Here is a 17,689-nt window from a genome sequence, read left to right as displayed (position 1 = left end):
TTTAGCATGACAGTCTCCTAAGCTCCTTTCCTGCTTGAATATTTGACGCTTTTCAGCCTGCTACCCTTCCTCTTACCATACAGAGTTCCAGATATAGTTAATGATCTCTACAGGCTTCTTAAATCAGCTGATATAAGAATACAGGCAGACCTGGAGACACAGGGAAGGCACAGATATTGAGCAGCAAGGGCTAACTAGAATGCTCTCTCCCTACCCTCTTTGCCAGGAAAGGAAAAGAATGCTTTGACATGATCGCCACCAAAAGTTACTGGAGTTGATCAAGCACTCTCAAATTAGACAGCCAAATGCTTTCACAGATGGAAGCTGGACCAGCACTTAGTATGAGAAATCTGGGTTTGTAACACATTTCATTACACCATACACGCTACTTTTAGGAGTGCCTACTAATGTCAATGGAAACAGATGCCTTAACTTTGCAAATTACTCTGAAGAGTTAGCTCCCTGACACTGCTCTCTAGTTCCTTCCCTTTCTCAGTAAGTGTCCCAGTTTCGCAGCAACGTCCCTTCCTTTTCTAGAAGAGCAAAACACCTTTTCACACTCTCATTACTCTGCCTCTAGAGCACTTACTCCAGGCTTTCATCTTCTTGCTTTGACTAAATCCCGCTCTATTCCTTGGCTATCTTGCAAAACCCTGGGTGTGACTGCTTATGGGACTGTAGCGTACTGACTTCCCTGCTCAGCGGGGAAATGGGAGCCATGAAGCAAGGTGATGACGTACATCATAGCTGCTGTAACAGCGGCAGGGAAGGATTTCCTAGAGCAGGTGACAGACCAGGGGCACATTTACCCAAGTGACAGAACTCTACCCTGTCTTCCCACCGGAGAGCCTCCTCTCTAACGTCTCTCACAATATTCCCAGAGGCAAGTAAAGCTCCCTGAAAGCAGCCAGTTCCTGTGTTATCCACAGGAGAACTGGCCAGTTTCTGAAAAATCATCTATTTTTAAACTAACCTTTGAGCTCAGAAGCACAAAAATCTAAACTGCCATGCTCTTGTGATACAGAGTTTCTTTCCACTTGGCAAAATTCCTCTTTTCTCTCCATTTTAGATTTCTTTAGTTGCAGCAGCAGGACAGCTATAGACTCGATACCTAAAATTTCAATAGTGGATAATGTTCTCATCATATAGAAATAATATTAAATGATTTTTAATTATTTCAGAATCTACTTGTACAAGAAAATTCTCAAATATCAACTGTAAGAAGAAGAGATTGTTGAGAATGAGGGGACAAGTGCTTGGCTTGCAGAAAGAACACACTGTCTCCATGGGATAAGGTAAAGAGAAGGAGAAGCAAAGGAAGCATCTCCCTTGCCGTGCCAAAGGAATGTTACTGACTTGGCAAAGAAAGGGGAGGCACCGTTTTCAAAAGGGTAAGAAAATGAGCAAAGCACAGGTTAAAACCAACTACTTCATTTCCCTTCAGGTTTCTTGCTTCTTACTGGCTTGTGAAGAAAAGGGAGGAGACAGCTGCTATAAATCAGTGGCTGCATTATGTAAGAAAACTCTCAGCAAAGCTAAAAGCTGGGTATAAAGACACGTTACTTCAGGCCAGCGCTAATTTAGCTGAATTGTATCCTGCAGAAAATCCATTCCAAGGTATACTTTTAATTCACCTGTATTATAATCAATTTAGATCTATGTTTAATAGTTTTTTGTGCAATGCTGTAACCTCTTTAAACAACTGATAATCAGTGGCCTCATGCTGTTGGCTCTGCATAATTCTTGCTGATTTCCATGCCTCTGGGATACGTATATTTGAGGGTTAACTAATTAGAGCTGCTTTTGGCCTCAACTGCCAAGATCATTTCCACACAGGACGGTGGGCTGAAAAATTGCATCTGCTTCAGCAGTGACTGTCCTACATAAACACTGACTGGGTCGTGAAACCAGAGAAGCCATTCAGCTGTGTATATTTGAAACACCACTCTTATCTTTAATGTTGGCAGAACAACAAGATGACTGACTAGCCAGTGGTCCTCCTTCACTGGGAGATGTGTTGTTTTATTGCTGAGGCAATTCATTCCATAGAGCCTTGCTGGAATGTGGGGTCCCTTCCACAGGTTTCTAGCCTGAGGACTTCCAACCGTGGCCTTTAAAAAACTTGTATTTAATAACCACTAGTAAATTGAAATGCAAGTTACTGTTCAAGACAGCAAGAGATACACCTATACACTTCAAGACTACTATTTTATAAAAGCAGGCTAAATATTAAAATTATGTACATACACTTCTAACATTTCCTGACTTTGAGATTATCATCTTACATGGGGGAGAAAAAGAAGTTTTGTGCATATTTTCTTAGGTTTAAAACCAAAGAAAAACCTCAAAGCCTCACCCAATCTGCTATCACAGCAGGTCATCCTGACATAACACGTTCAAAAACAAAGCTAGAGCCTTCAGACACATTACGTTAACGTTTCCTCTTGAGCAAACTGAGTAATTGGTAACAGCAACAATCTTAATTTCTAGATAGACACGTCCGGAGAGGAGGAGAGAAATGCACACCCTGACAATGAATTGTACAACTGTTTTCTAAAGCAGGAAACAGCAAGACTTGGGATTCCCGAGTTCAATTTTAAATGTATTAGAAGAATGCTTCCAGTAATTGCAGGCACCCTTCCATGTACTCTCTATTCCTTCATGCTCCAGCGTCTTCTGCTCTTCTCCTAGCTATCTCTCACCCGTAATTTCTCAGCCTATCCTGCACTGTTTAATATTTATACTGTACCTTCATAAATATGCTATATACCCCTTTTACTTCCTCCTCCCACTCAACAGATATAGACAGAGAAAACTTTTCATTATATTCTTAATAGACATTCCCTGGAAATTTATTATATGTGACTGTGTAAGCCAACAAAGCAATGGGTCAAATTCAGCTCTGGATTACCTCCCACACATTCATTGGACTAAGGCTGAAGATGAATTTGGCTCTAAGATTTTTGTTAGAGAAGCAATTGTTTGCATTCACAAGTCATTTACTAAACAAAAAAAAAAAGTCATCTAGTAACATGGGGAGTACAATGGCACAAGCGAACATCTGAACAAGAAGAAGCCAAGAGCAATAATCTCATAAGGAAACATGAATGCCTTTGACTAAGACCAGACAGACATTCATTGGAAGCCAAGATTAGTAAGCCTTACCACTTATAGTTACGTGATCGTCTTTGGAGGCACTCTGTGTTTCTTTTAACTGGATCTCTGAGCTCACATCCACTTTTCTTCCAGACAATTGTAAATAAGCTTTGAGGGAGGCAGGTACCTTGACTGTAATAGAACCTGGTATAAATTTAAATGAAAGCTAGTTAGTTTAACTTTGAGATCAAAGCACGAAACAGGCAATTATTTAGCTAACTTGAATCAAATAATCATTTTTGTTTTGGTTTTGTGGTTTGGGTTTTTGTTTTGTTGGTTTTTTTTTTTTAAGAGCCTTCAGAGACAGTAACCTCTTTTTTTTTTTTTTGTCTCTGAAAGGATAAATGAACATATCTTCACTTATCATAACCAGAAGACTGTATGTCCCATGTAGAAAATGGTGTTGCAGTATTTCCTTGGCAAACATGAAAATTAACATAGACATACTGCTAGCAATGGCTCTTGGTAGAGGATCATATCACAATGGAAACAAATCTAATACATCCCGCAAGTAGATGACGACTTTTGTTTCATCTTCCAGTTACATATTTACACTCCTAAGCAAGGACCAGAGATGATTTGATGATTAATCCAGCCAATGCATGGCACATTATGAAAGAACTACTCCTCTGGAATGATGAGATGCTGCTTAAATGCTGTTAACGCTAGCAACTCTCTTTGCTTTACCACACAGGGCCAGCTGCTCACATCCTCAAACACATGCAGTCTCAAAAGTGACTAACCAGTTTAGACTATGTATCACTAAAATGTAAACTACTAGCAAAGTTGATGCTTTGGTGGCACAAATAATTCTATTCTTATGATTAAAACCAGAAATTGACTTCTGCCTCCCTTAAATATGTGCTTCCATGCATCAGACTGAAGATGGATGCTGGGGCCCCCAATCTGCCCACATTAGTCGTCTTCAGAATTACTCAGCCAGAATGTTTGGAAGCTGAACCTTACACATTAAAACAAAAACCTACCAAAAATCAGAATAAACTTTCTGTATATGTGCTCCTTAGTTTTTGCTCAAATCCAACATTGACTTTAGAAAAACATTTAAAAGTTTATTTATATACACCCCAAAAGCTGAATCCCTGGAAACGTTCAAGGCCAGGCTGGATGAGGCTCTGAGCAACCTGATCTAGTCAGGGATGTCCCTGCTCCTTGCAGGGGGGTTGGACTAGATGACCTTTAAAGGTCCCTTCCAACCCTAACCATTCTATGATTCTAAGAAAACTGATGTCATAACAACTAAGTAGCAGCCAGAAAGTAAGCTAGCGATGCAATTTAAATTCAGCAGAATCACTTGTCTGTGACAGTCCTGATGAACAAATGACTATCAGTACAATTTAGGCTTAAATTTTGCTAGATGAACAAAAGCCTTAGGATAAGAAAGGGAAAAGGTCTTAATCTTTGGGTCCTCCTTGGAGAGTTGCTCACTAATGTGACTCATAAAATCCAACACACATGCTGCTGATTTATCATGAATGGGACATTTTCTATGCTTCAGCAGTAGTTACTCTGAATTTATGGGGTAAACAAAAACAGAACTTCATCAACTTTGCCTTTACTAAACTGCGTTGCCAGAAGAGATGTCAGGCAAGGTTTTAAAAATAACACTAATTATCTTTTATTAAATACATTCCTATTTGCTACTAATTGAAAGAGATGTAACTTAATACTAAGTGTTTCAAAAGGTACCTAGCAAATAATATAAAAATAAATTTATTTGCACCAGTGAAACTAGAATAGCTTGTACAGAAACATGGTACACAAGTGATTTCAAAGCATTTCCTTCATTATTCCCCTTCTGAGTAACTGCACAATTTTAACAGGGCACAGGCATTGTCTCTCAGACAATGAGAAGGGTATCAAATACCATGTTCATATGAACCACCTGAAGTGTCTGACATGATGTTGAAGTCAAGTATAGAAATGCCGTAGTGATTTGGTGTTTTTTTGGGGATTTTGTTTTTGTTTTCAAAATTAGGACTAACAAGATGTATTCAAGGCTTTGTTATTTGCCATTCAGAAGATATGATACTCAAACTATGAATCTAACTTTTGAAGTGAGCTTTTAACTAAGAAGTGAAATCCTTGTCAGTAATCAGGAAAAAAAAGGAAGAACGGTAGGATAAGGTGCTCTCTTCTTTATTTTTCTACTGTCTAATTTCAATAATGGGACAATCCACCAGGAAAAAGAAATGTAAATGTGTGATGGTTGTCACTCTGCATGTACACACATCAGCACCGTGGAGTAAACTGTGCTCAAGGCAAAGGAAGATTGTAATCCAAGTCAACTCTGCACAATTCTGCTAAGTAGATTGTCAGGAAAAAAATAAAGTATTGAAAAATAAAAAAATTCTGTAATCCATTTTAAGTATCATTGCCCCTTACAGAGTTTACTGCATTCTAAGTATTTATACACATTTTCTAATAATGAGGTAAAAAAGAAAGAAGATAAGCAACAATCACACACATTTTTTTTTTTCCAGACAGATAAATAAAAAATCCTTTACCCCCTCTTCTTTTACATTGTAAGCTGCCACAGAAAATATTTGGTTTGGTTTGCTAACCTTTCTGGGACTTCAGGTCTACTTTTCTTAATTGACTGACATAAACATCTATTGCCCCATGATGTGTAGAAGCTTTTAGACTTCCATCCGATGAATCTGAAAAAAAAAAAAAAAAAAGAAAAAGAAAAAAAAAAAAGAAAAAGAAGTGGTTGGGTATCGTTCACTCTTTTAAAATAAAAATTTGCCAGAATCTTCCTTTGTACTTTGAACTAATATTCTTCCACATCAATTCTTCTATGTTTGAAAAGTATTTTATATTTATTTATTGAATGAAACCTGTTAGAAAAACAGGTTTCTGAAAAAAACTTATCTCCCCAGTACAAAATTATGGCATAGAGTGGTCCCAAGGCCACAGCCCTGCAGTTGTTACTGGATTTGTAGCGTCCACAAGGCCTCAACAACACTCTTCTCTTTTTACAAAGATGGATTCATCTCTGTGTGAAGATCAAGATCAAAATCTGAACAGTAAGATTAATTTTATTTTCCAAAAGAGTTCATTTGCTCAGACTCTGCACAGGGAGAACTCTAACCAGGAAAGCTGCTCCATGCAAACAGGCAGTTATGCATTGTAATGTCTTAGTACACAAAAGACCTGTGTATCAGGCTTTGTAAAGTCTGATTCACTACATCTGAACTTTAAACAAATGTTTCAGATAATTATTGCGCTTTAATATACATAGGAAAACAGCATTTGTTCCAGGGGAATAAAGACCCCTACATTTTCTTCCATACCTTATTAGCTTAAATTTATGATAACAAAACTTTCTGAAGAAACCCTTTTACAAACAAAAAGCCTTTAAGAAGCTTTAATTGTACACTTGAGAAGTATTCTTTAATTACTTGCAATGGATTCCAGTTTTAAATACACGAATTTCCACAATATTATAGTGAAGTCCTAAAGAGTTGACTTGCCAATTACTGGAGACTCATAGCTGATAAAAATTGCAGAGAAATTATGAAGCAACTCTAGAGAAACGTAAAAAAATTACATGTGTGCATGTGCAAAAGGCAGTCAGTGAAATCTTTTTAGATATACTGCTAGAAATTAAAGTATTGGCAAGAAATCTTGAAATACTGATAGAGACTGTTTTTCTCAGTTTCTGGATGTGCATAAAAAAAGAAACAGTCAAGCTTTCAGAGCTAGCTAAAGTAAAATCAAACCTGATTAATCATAACAAGGATGTCTAACATTAATGCCTTAAGCTTGCCAATACAGTTTTAGCTCTAAACACACTCACCTCAAGCTTTTCTGATGCCAGATCTCAAGCACAGATGTAGAAGATCAGTGTATAACAACAAAAGTAAAAACATAGAAAGGGATTATCATCCCACAGCTAAAACTGCTTTCTTTGGAGGGGCAAGTAATTAAAAAGGTAGCCAATCCATATTTAGTCAGCCGAGAAACTGAGACTGTCTTTGACTAACAAGAAACCAGTAACAATGAGAATTGGATGGGAATGTTTTTCCCATCTCAGTAGATTGTGTTAAAGAAGTTATCTTCCAAATCTGAAGGAAAAAAAATGAACTCTTCATTAACTGCAATTAATGAACTGGGAAAAAAAGTTTTGCTTGTGTAAGTCCGAACAAAACATTTTATTGATAGCTTTAAAAAAAAGTTCATAAGTTTGAAAATGAATGTCATCAAAACAGAAAAATTTTATATGAATCAATCTTTTTAATGAAAACTCTTTGTAGTAATAAATAAACATTTTCATGTAAAAGCTATTTTTGCAGATATTCCCAATCAAATTTAGTAACAGCCAATCACTGAAACTCCACATAACATTGATGGAGATTTTGCTGGCAACAGACAAGAAATACACAGCTTCTGACTCTTCTGCTTTAAACAAAACATGCCCTTAGTTCCTTTATCGGCATTACAAAGGAAGAAGAGTCTCCTGTGACAGGACAGCGACCCTCTCCAGGGACAACAACTCCTAACAGTTTGTACACCACCACCAGCTGATGGTGCTTTACAGGGTCCAGTGTTTACTCCGTGAATCCTTCCTCTTCCCACTCTTCAGATGCAAAACCAGCTCTTGATGAGATTCTTCACAGTGGAAAGATGCCTTTTGCAAATCTAGCAGCCCCACTTCAGGACAGTTCATTTCTAGTTTTTAAATTATACACATATATATACACACATACACAAAAATTCTAATTTTGTGAGAGACTGGATTCTGTCAGAAGACGTAAACAAGCACAGATTTACCTTGAAAGCAAAAAAAAAAAACAAACACAAACAAAAACCAAACCAAAAAACAACTTGAGGGAATACAGAACACTGTTTTGGGTTGACGACCTGCTAGACTTTGACCCCCAGAGTACAACACTAAGCAGAAGTTTCTTATAGCAGAAGAAAATACAGTAAAGTTTCAAAAACACTGAGAACATCAGCAGCATTAACCAAACACTAAAGCTGACGTGACAATACCTGTTTAGCTTTGATCTATGGATATAATATGAAATAGATTTTATGGAAACATCTGAATATGTTTTATAGAAAGAATTTTATGGATATGATATTCAATACAAATGCTTATATACAAATAAATGCCAAGAGACTTAAAGTTGTTCATCACTTCTGCAAAGTCTGTTTAAGTTTTGTGTCTCTAACTCTAGACAAATAAGAACGGGGGGGGGGGGGGGGGGGAAGGAAAATGCATTAAAAACGGCAAAGATGAGGTTATATACCAAAAAAAAAATTTCAACAAGAAAAATGACCCCACATTAAGTAACACAATCTGGTAGGACAAAATACGTAACTGAAATCATAATGGAGACAATACATGTTTTATTATTATGACAGAACAAAACTAAGGCAACTTATTTTTAAATAGGCACCCAGTGTTAGCTGAGATCAATGTGAATAACAAAGTAAAAAACAAGAAAAAAGTGCATAGCTTGAATTCAGATTTTGCTAAGGACTGACAACTCAAGGGGAAATACAAGGATGACTCGTTCTACTGGAAAGAGAACACGTGGTCACTCTTGAGCAACTTCAGCTATTTAAGAATTTACTAGTACAGAAGAAAAAAAAAGGCAACAAGGCAAGATGTCCTTGACAAAGTTTTTGTTACTCTTTATGAAAAATAAGTTTTCCACAACAGACACCAGCTATATTAGCCTTTATAACTCAAAAGAGGAAATCTGACTCTGGTCCCAAATAGGCAAATCTGTATGTGCTCAGGATCAAATAGAAGCAGTGTGTTTTATAACAAAGACACTAATTCTCATTAGTTAAGAAAAATTAAACTAATTTATGAAGACTGACACATGAAGTAAGTAGTATTTTGAAACTACATTAAAGGGCACATAAGAAATGCCCAGAATTCTGTTTTCAGTTCAACAACAAGTGCAAAGTCCTGCCCCTGCACAGCAACAACTCCAGGTGCTAGGACATGCTGGGCACAGCCCAGCTGGATGGCAGCTTGGCAGAAAAGGACTCGGGCGTCCTGGTGGACACCACATTGAACATAAGCCTGCAATATGCCCGTGCCACAAAGGCAGCAAATGGTATCCAGGCTGCATTAGACAACTCATTGCCAGGAGGTCAAGGAAGATGATTCTTCCTCTTTATTCAGCACAGGTGAGGCCACATCTGGAGTAGTCTGTCCAGTTCTGGGCTCCCCAGTACAAGAGAGATGGACATGCTGGAGAGAGTCCAAAAAAGGTACAAAGATTATTAAGAGACTGCAGCACCATACCGACAAGGAAAGGTTGAGAGCGCTGGGACTGTTCAGCTTTTCTCTGAAGAGAAAGCTCAGAGGGGATCTTGTGTGTATACCTTGGTATATTGGCATATCTTTGGAGATATTTAAAAGCTGTCTGGCCATGGTCCTGGGCAACCTAGTCTAGGTGACCCTACTTGCAGATTGACCTCCAAAGATCATTTTTCATTAAACACTATGCTTTCTTTTCTAGGACTTACTTTTTATTACAGATCAGAACATAACAGCTTCCTTTTAATAACAGAATTTCATTTTTACAGTTTCAAAATTTATAGCTGATAACACTTGTAAAGGAGTAGTAGGAAAATGTTAACCTTAGTTTTAGTACATTTAAGGAGAATGCTGACCTACTGAGGAAAAAACCCTCAAACTACAGAGTGATTTCTTCAGCATCAATGGTATATTAGGTATATTGTCCTAACAGGAAAAGCACTTTGGGTTTTGCATTCCAGATCTAATAAATAAATAGTATTCTACAACACTAAACACAGCCCTGTATTTTAACATGAGAAACGCAGTTCTATACCATAGCTGCTTCTTTCCAAGAAGGATGAATACATTAGTCTCTGCATAGATTCAGAATTTCATATTTTTTCTCTTGATTTAAATCCATGGAAATTTCGTCTTCATTAGCCAAATTTTTGTAGATTAGGAGTGGTACACGTGGGAAACATATGTTTGAAATATAATGAACAAGTCTTATATTTATAGGATACTGCGTTTCTTAGAACATACCTAATGTATATTAAATAATAGTGATCGTACTTAAGGATACATAAGAGCATTTTGGATTCAATTATCAAGAGCTTTCAGTGCTCTCCAACTAGTAAGAAAGGAACAATTTTTCAGAAAAATCAATTATTTTTCCACTTGTGGCATCCTATGAAAGACTTCCAGACACCGTATCTGTAGGAAAATACTGCCTGTTAGAAGTTACTAGAACTGGATCATACTTGGATGTCTATTTATATTTCTACTGTCTGGAATGTAGACTGGTTAGCTCTGTATTTTTCCTTCATTTTTCTGCCATGAACAAATAGGTATTGACAACTGTAGCAAGATATACATTTTACAAGTATAAAATATATATCTTATCAAGAGTAAAAAAAAATTAAAATATTGCTCCAAATCCAATATAAACTTAAGTACTACTGTAACAACATCCATAATCTTCAGTGCCATTATACGAGATGTTATAAAACATACATGACGTAACATCACCAAAATTGTTTATTGCTAACACCTACAGAAGTAAAAATGTTTATTCTTCTAAGCTGCAAGGAAAAGCCTATTGTTCTCAGGCAGCAGATACTTCTTCTGTATGCTTCAGTTTTTGGAAGTAGTTTCTCCAGGACATAAGCTCTGTCCAGAATGCTATATAATCTACATTCAAAAGGAACAGAGAGGGAAGGGGAAAATGGGAACAAAAGACTGATGATAAAACCAAGTAGTAACTCAGTAGATATTAACTCATAGTGGACTTTTTTTAAACTTTCATTTTTCATAGTCTGACAACTGAGAGATAAGAAAAAGCAGCTGATTCCAACCTCATTGAGAGCAGGATCGTTTGTATAGGATGGTGTAGAAGAAAGTGTAGAAGAAAGCGTGGGAACAATGGGAAAAAAATTACAGGTCTGTCACCAGCAGAACACAGAAGGTCAAGTTTTGAGATACAAGGCTGGAAGATGGAGACTTAAAATGAGAGACAGAACATTAACCTACTTCAAGCTGATGGCAAAGACTAGATCAATAGAACTAATTGCTATTAAGAGACAAGTGTGAGAATGGGTAATTTTTTTATTTTTTAAGTATTTAAGTATTAAGTACTTAAGAGCTGAGTATTTAACAGCTATACTTTATGAAGTATAGTAAATGTCTTCAACAGAATTCAGAAATTATGTTTTTAATTTAAGAATTCCCTAGATCATGTATTAAAAACTGAATTCCCAAGACAAAAGTCACAAATGCAGCATTACTTTTAAATACACCAGGGTTGTTTAATTTTTCAGTTATCCAAAACTTTTGTAAATACCATAGTTTTCCATAATTGATTCCCTTCTTAAAATAAAACTTTGGTGTTTTGTCTCAGTACTAGGGAATTGCCTTATTATGACACTCTCTCATGACAAAGGAGGATCTCAGACACTTCAGTTCACTTTCATGTCAGAACTATACTCAAATTTGTTTTCAACAATTAAGAACATTTCAACTTTCTTAAGTTTCTGTTGATGTAAGTCAGTAAGCATCATAGCAATTCACTGAAACCTTTAGGTCATCAAGTGTGAGTTACTGAAGAAAAAAATTAGCAGAATAAGGCAAAGTGACACCAATATATTTTAAAAATACAAATTAGAGTTTCTTGGATCTTAATACACAGTTTTCCTTGCCAGAATAAGTCCCTGCTGCCCACAAGCTGGTTAAGGCTGTTTCCTCCTCTCTGAAACAAGACAACCACCATAAGCTTTATAATTTCTGACTATACCAAACAGAGAAGATTCATTTCTTCAATGCATAATCGGGTTAAACATAGGTGATCCAGTATGGAAAAACTATTTTTTTTTGAGCTAGTAGGGGAAAATTTGACTTGGCAGCAGAGTAGAGAATATATAATCAGACTATACCAATAACATTGAGAAATAAGTAAATTCTAGCAGGACTGAACATGAGCCAGCAGTGTGCCCTGGCAGAAAAGAAGTCCAGCAGTATCCTTGGCAATATGAACTGGAGCACAGACACTGTATCAAGGGAAGGGATTATGCCCCTCTACTCAGCACCTATTAGACCACATCTAGAATACAACACCCAGTACTGGTGCTCCCAAGAGAAGGGAGACATCAATAAACTGGAGTGAATTCAGCAGGGGCTGAATTCAGTCAGGGCACAGGGCACCTTCCCATCAGGGGAGGCTGAGGGCTTGCTCAGCCTGGAGAGCAGACTGCTTCAGGACCTGAGAGCGACCCCCTAGTATCTGTGAGGGGTGATCAAGATGACAAAGCCAAGCTTCTCAGATGGTGCATGGTAACAGCAGGACAGGCAACAGACAAGCTGAAACAAGAGAGTTTCAGTCTGGATAGGAGGAAAATCTTTTTCACCCTGGAGGACAGTCAAGCAGTGCAACAGTTTGCCCAGAGAGGCTGTACAGTCTGCATCCTTGGAAGTTTTCAAGACCACAGAATAAAGCCCTGAGGAACCCCACAGCTGGCATGGCTTTGAGCAGGAGGTTGGAAACTAGAGACTGCTTGAGCAGTGGGGCTGAACAAAATGACCTCCAGAAGTCCCTTCCAATCAACCATTCTGTGATTCTGCAACTTCCTGAAGTCTTTTCCAACCTGAGTTTACCTATGAATTTACCAAATTAAAAAGTTATAAGATTAAGCTAGTTCTAAAAATTAACTACTCCATTAATTTTGTAAGTCTACTCAGATTTCTAATAATTATTTAAAGTAGTAACTTAAACTAGAAGTAAAAATAGGTCTGGTTGTCTTAAATTAAAATCTATTCAAAACCCATAGAACATTTGTTAGAAGTAGGAATCTTCTAGTATAGGGCTGGAAAACAATTTGTCAGTGACTAACAAAGCTCACTGTACAAAAAAAATTAAGAAGAAATAATCCCTACTTTCGTATTTTGACAGTGTCACTGTGAAAGACTGCCATATGCCAGATGTTTAAAGTCACACTGAATTTTGGTTAGAGTTTTCAAAAAATTAAAATATATTTATACAAATAAGTAATATCAAAATAAAAAACCCCCACAAATTAGACTATTCTATTAATAATTTAAAAAGCAGAAAGTTAAAGGGAGTGACAGACAATGGCATTGGTTTCCTGTTTTGTTGCAGATTTATACAATAATAAGAAACTGTCACAGTCACTTGTGTTTTTCTCAAAATATTTTGAAAAAAAAAAAATCCAGCACTCCCAACTATATTTTAGTTTGACTTCTAAATAGATCTCTCAAAATCTAGAGAAGAGTATATATTTTTTTTCAGTTAACTGATAAAATTGTGCCTCCGGTGAAAGAATTAACTACATCCCTATAAAAACCCAGCCAGGGAAGCTGGAAGATCCGAGTCAAGTTGTTCTTCCTATTTCTATCAGCAAATCCCTGTCAGGTCTCTGGCAATCCAACAAACTATCCTGTGGTGTAAGTTTCTCATACACAAAATACCTTTCACTTGAAACTTCAAATTTTCTTTCTCAAGCTGTGAGAGTTGAACCACTGCACCTTAAAAGTAAGTTGCCTTTGGAAAAATCCATAAAAATCTAAAGGATGTTTAACGCTCTTTAGGAAAACATTAAGTCTAACTAGTGCTTTCAGAACTGAAACCTGAAAAACAAAGTTTATTCAACTGTAAAGCGTGTCTTAATGTTTAAGCTGAACCTAGTTAATTAAGGAAAATAATCATCTGTTGATGGAAAAAGCTACCTCCTGTGTTAAGAAACCTTTATTTAAACACTCTTGATATTCCATGAGTTTATTTAACAGAAGGAAAAAACAGACTAGCAAGCTTTATTTAATTCTGTGGTTTAATGACTAACTCTTAAGAATGTGTATTGCATTCATTTTCCAGGAATGTTAATATAGATCGCTTAGAAACATAAGAAGAGTTGCAACAGCACAGCTCATCCCTGAACAATGCTTAATAAGTGACTATGGTTACTACTACTTGCAGAAGTCTGAGACTTGGGCCTGTAACCAAGTTTATTTACAAAAGGGGAAAACCTTCTATGTACATTCAAGAGACACTGAGCCTTGTTTAAGATTCTGTTACTTCAGTTTTCTGCCACAAAAATTTGAGAGTTTCTCACTTTTGTGTTGATGTACTATAAAATGGCCAAAGAAGGGGCCCTAATATTTTCTTAGAATAATGCAATTGATATAACGTATACCATACTTGATATTTCTGAGATATCCTGTTGTATAAAAGCTCAAGTTCCTGAAATAAAATCTGAGCTGTTTTTATTTCTGAAGGGAGAACAATGATTAGCATAATCGTTTTGAAACACTGTTTAAATTATCACAAGCTTTTTCCCCCAATATGTAATATATCAATTATTAATGTCTTGTGATATAGAAATTAAACATAGCTAATCCTTGATATCAACAAATGTAAGAAAGAACCAGGTTAAAGGCAAAATTATTGCATTTGAGGCACACTTAGTCTTTTCTTGGGTCTTTTTATCCCATCTTAATCTAAAAGATGACACCTAGAATCAGTCTAACTTGTACAAAACCTAGCAGGTATTGTGGTACAAAAATCTACACAGTGTGCCTTGCCCAGCAGCAAAAGGCTGACAGTCAAGATTGGAAAAGAACTCCTTCAGCTACAGAGATATCAGTGCTACTCCTGAAAAGAAAAGAGGGCAGAAACATCTGTGAGGAAACACCTCCCCCTAAATATTCACCTTCCCTGTGAATATTTAGCTTTTAGAAATGAGAAGTGAAGAGTGAGTAAAGGGTTCTCAGAGAGAAGATAGAACCTACCTACTGTGATACTCCCTGTTTTAGTCTGAAGGCTGGTGTTACCTATTAGGAAAAGAAAAGGGGAAAAAAAATGTTAAAAGCATATTATTTAACTGGTTTCTGAAATCATAAAGTAATGTGATCCTACACAAGGGCATTATAGTTGTAGCATGATATCTGATTTGCATATAAAAGCAAAATAGCATAAACCAGTTATATTGCTTGAATATTATTGCTTTACAAACAAAAATCTCAACACATGTGGGTAACAATTAAGTGATTCCAGACAAGAAAAACCACTTGAGTAAAGCTTAAAGAAACAGACTGGATGTGAGGGAGAGAAAAGCAGAGGCATTGCAAAGCTTAAGCACAGTATTTTCTTATTTTATTTTGGGGCTTTTTTTTTTTTTCCTTCTTTAATTGCTCTGATGCCTGCAACAGCGCTATGGATTATTTAAATAGTTTAATAGGATAGGCAAGCAGTTTCTATTTGCCTTTTTTATATACATACATACAAACATGCTCTCCTACTTCAGAGATTTTTCATTTCATCCTCAAATGCTGCTTGCTGGACTCACTGAACATTACTTACTCCACCCTAATTTACTCTTATGTACATGACGACCCCCTGTCAATGCTTTTCATTTACTTCAGTGAGATCCGAGTGTGTCGGACAAACTGAAGTACATCAAACAAAAGAGCATGTAAGGCACAAAAAATGTAGAATGGTCTCCTCCTGAACTTGCATTACTTTGAACGGGCACTGGTGTTTTCACCTTAAAATCTCAAAATACTTACTCTTCCCCTTCACCCATGGCATCAAGAGAATCTTGAAGGAGGACAGACATACCTCGTAACAGAAAAGCCATACATAGCTACTAACAGTGTAATGAAGTTGGTAGGAATTTCCATAGTTCCACGTATGTTGCACATGTATAACTGTCCCACAGAAAATGTTTTAATTAAAAACTGAACCACAACATGTAATTCCTGCCCCTCCCTCATTCTCCCAGGAGGAATACAGATTGAAAAATAAGGTCCATCACAGTAATTGAGTCCAGTTTAGTAATAACAGTATTCACAACATTTTTCATATCTTTTGGAAGAGGCCTTTAAAACTTGCAAATGGATCAAGCTCTGCTCCTATCTTCTGTAATTACACAGTAGTAAACAACCATTAGGGTAGAATGCATTCCACTGTATATGACCTGTAGTGTTTTTCTTAGTGGTTCGTGGGCTGAAAGCTAGAAAAGCAGCCTATCATCAACAGTCTTAAATTCATAATTTCAAGCACATACCGTACAAAATACTTGAGGGTTCTGAAATCAGAGTCGAAACAAGACCATATTTCAATTAACTTGAAAGATGTTTGGCTTTACTGTTTGCTGTTTTTAAAAGGTAAACTATAATTATCCTACCCTTTTTCCCATTTTATAATGACTAGTACTTATTTTTGTACAACCTAAAAAAAAAAAGCCTAGGCTTTTGTCAGCTAGCAGCCCCCATGAAGCAGAAGCTAGATTACACTGTCTGAATACAGCCCCTGGGACTTGTGGATTTGCTGGTCTGTTCTTTGTTTTTCTGGGGGTTTGTTTTTTTTTTTGTGTTCTTTTTTGATAAGCAAGTCCTTGAAAAAATATTAACCATTTAGAAATAAAAACCCCCTATTAACCACAAACTTATATGGCAGGTATGACTAATGTTGCATAATGTAAACGTATCAGTGTGATGGGCTCACTGCAAACATTTAGCTAGGTCAAAAGTTGCTTGTAAAGCAGATATGAATGTCCTACTGTGTTGTGACCTGCAGCATCTACAGACAGTGCACAGAAGTATGCTTTTGTTCATGTTAATTGTTCCATGAAGGCCAATGCTTAACTTACAATTTTTAAGCAAGCCTAGTATTTTTTTGGACATATCAAGGGCAAAGAAAGACCTGACTGGAGGTAATTGCTAGTTCAATTACTGCATCCAACTGACTTCAGTACTGTAGTGGAATACTATAAAGTCCAAAATATAATAGTTTTAACACAATATTGATGACAGTGGCTTAGTGTTTCTCTTTTTATTGCTTCTGAAGAAATAGTTATCTTTTCTATCATGTATAAGCTTTGCTTCTCCATAAACATCATAAATCTTCAAACTACAGTACCACAAGTTAGGATGAGTATAGGACAAGGGGCAAAAGATGCCTTTTGGGATATAAATAAAGGCATCACTTTATATTGTATTAATTACATGCCTTCCATTTGTTTTGAAGGCTCTCAAGGTGGGAGGGTTATTCTGATGCACAGAAAAAGCAAATAAACCACCATGCAGCTGTTTACCACTTTGCATTTTAAATTTCTATCAGACTAAAGGAGAGACACACCTAAACAGGAACAAAACTAAAATTAATTTCTACAATCCCACTTTATACACAGTGAAATCCAGAAACATACGTGAAATTTATGGAATATACTTTGGTTTGTCCAATTCTTTTCGGAAAGGATTACAGAGTGCCAAGCTTGAGCATTATACCATACTGCCTTTGAAACACTGCAGATTTTCTACTTTGTCTTATTCAGGTCACTGACAGGATAAGGCAGCTATATGTTCACCTTTTCCTATATATTACTTAGTGTGTAAATATATAAAGTAATTTAAATAACCATGTTTTCCAGTGTGATTGTCTCGCATAATTGAAGAGTTACTAGACTATGACAGAAGAAAAAAAAAAAAAATATATAAAGTCCTACACATGAGACATATCAA

General features: G+C 36.5%; 1 protein-coding gene across 1 annotated transcript in view; it reads right to left on the bottom strand.

Moving 5' to 3' along the window:
- FAM185A (family with sequence similarity 185 member A) overlaps positions 1–17,689 on the bottom strand; it is a 42,670-nt gene that overhangs the window by 6,465 nt on the left and 18,516 nt on the right. The window contains exons 5-7 of the mRNA XM_086745990.1: positions 14,957–14,998; positions 5,739–5,834; positions 3,166–3,300 (exon numbers count right to left, since the gene is read on the bottom strand). Of these exons, the coding sequence (XP_086602116.1) occupies positions 3,166–3,300; positions 5,739–5,834; positions 14,957–14,998 (273 nt within the window). The remainder of the gene's footprint in view (positions 1–3,165; positions 3,301–5,738; positions 5,835–14,956; positions 14,999–17,689) is intronic.

This window comes from Chlamydotis macqueenii, chromosome 1 (assembly GCF_036417535.1).
Source record: "Chlamydotis macqueenii isolate bChlMac1 chromosome 1, bChlMac1.mat, whole genome shotgun sequence".
Classification (NCBI taxonomy): Eukaryota; Metazoa; Chordata; class Aves; order Otidiformes; family Otididae; genus Chlamydotis; species Chlamydotis macqueenii.
The sequence above is the reverse complement of the archived record's forward strand: the minus strand, read 5'-3'. Positions and strand labels throughout refer to the sequence as shown.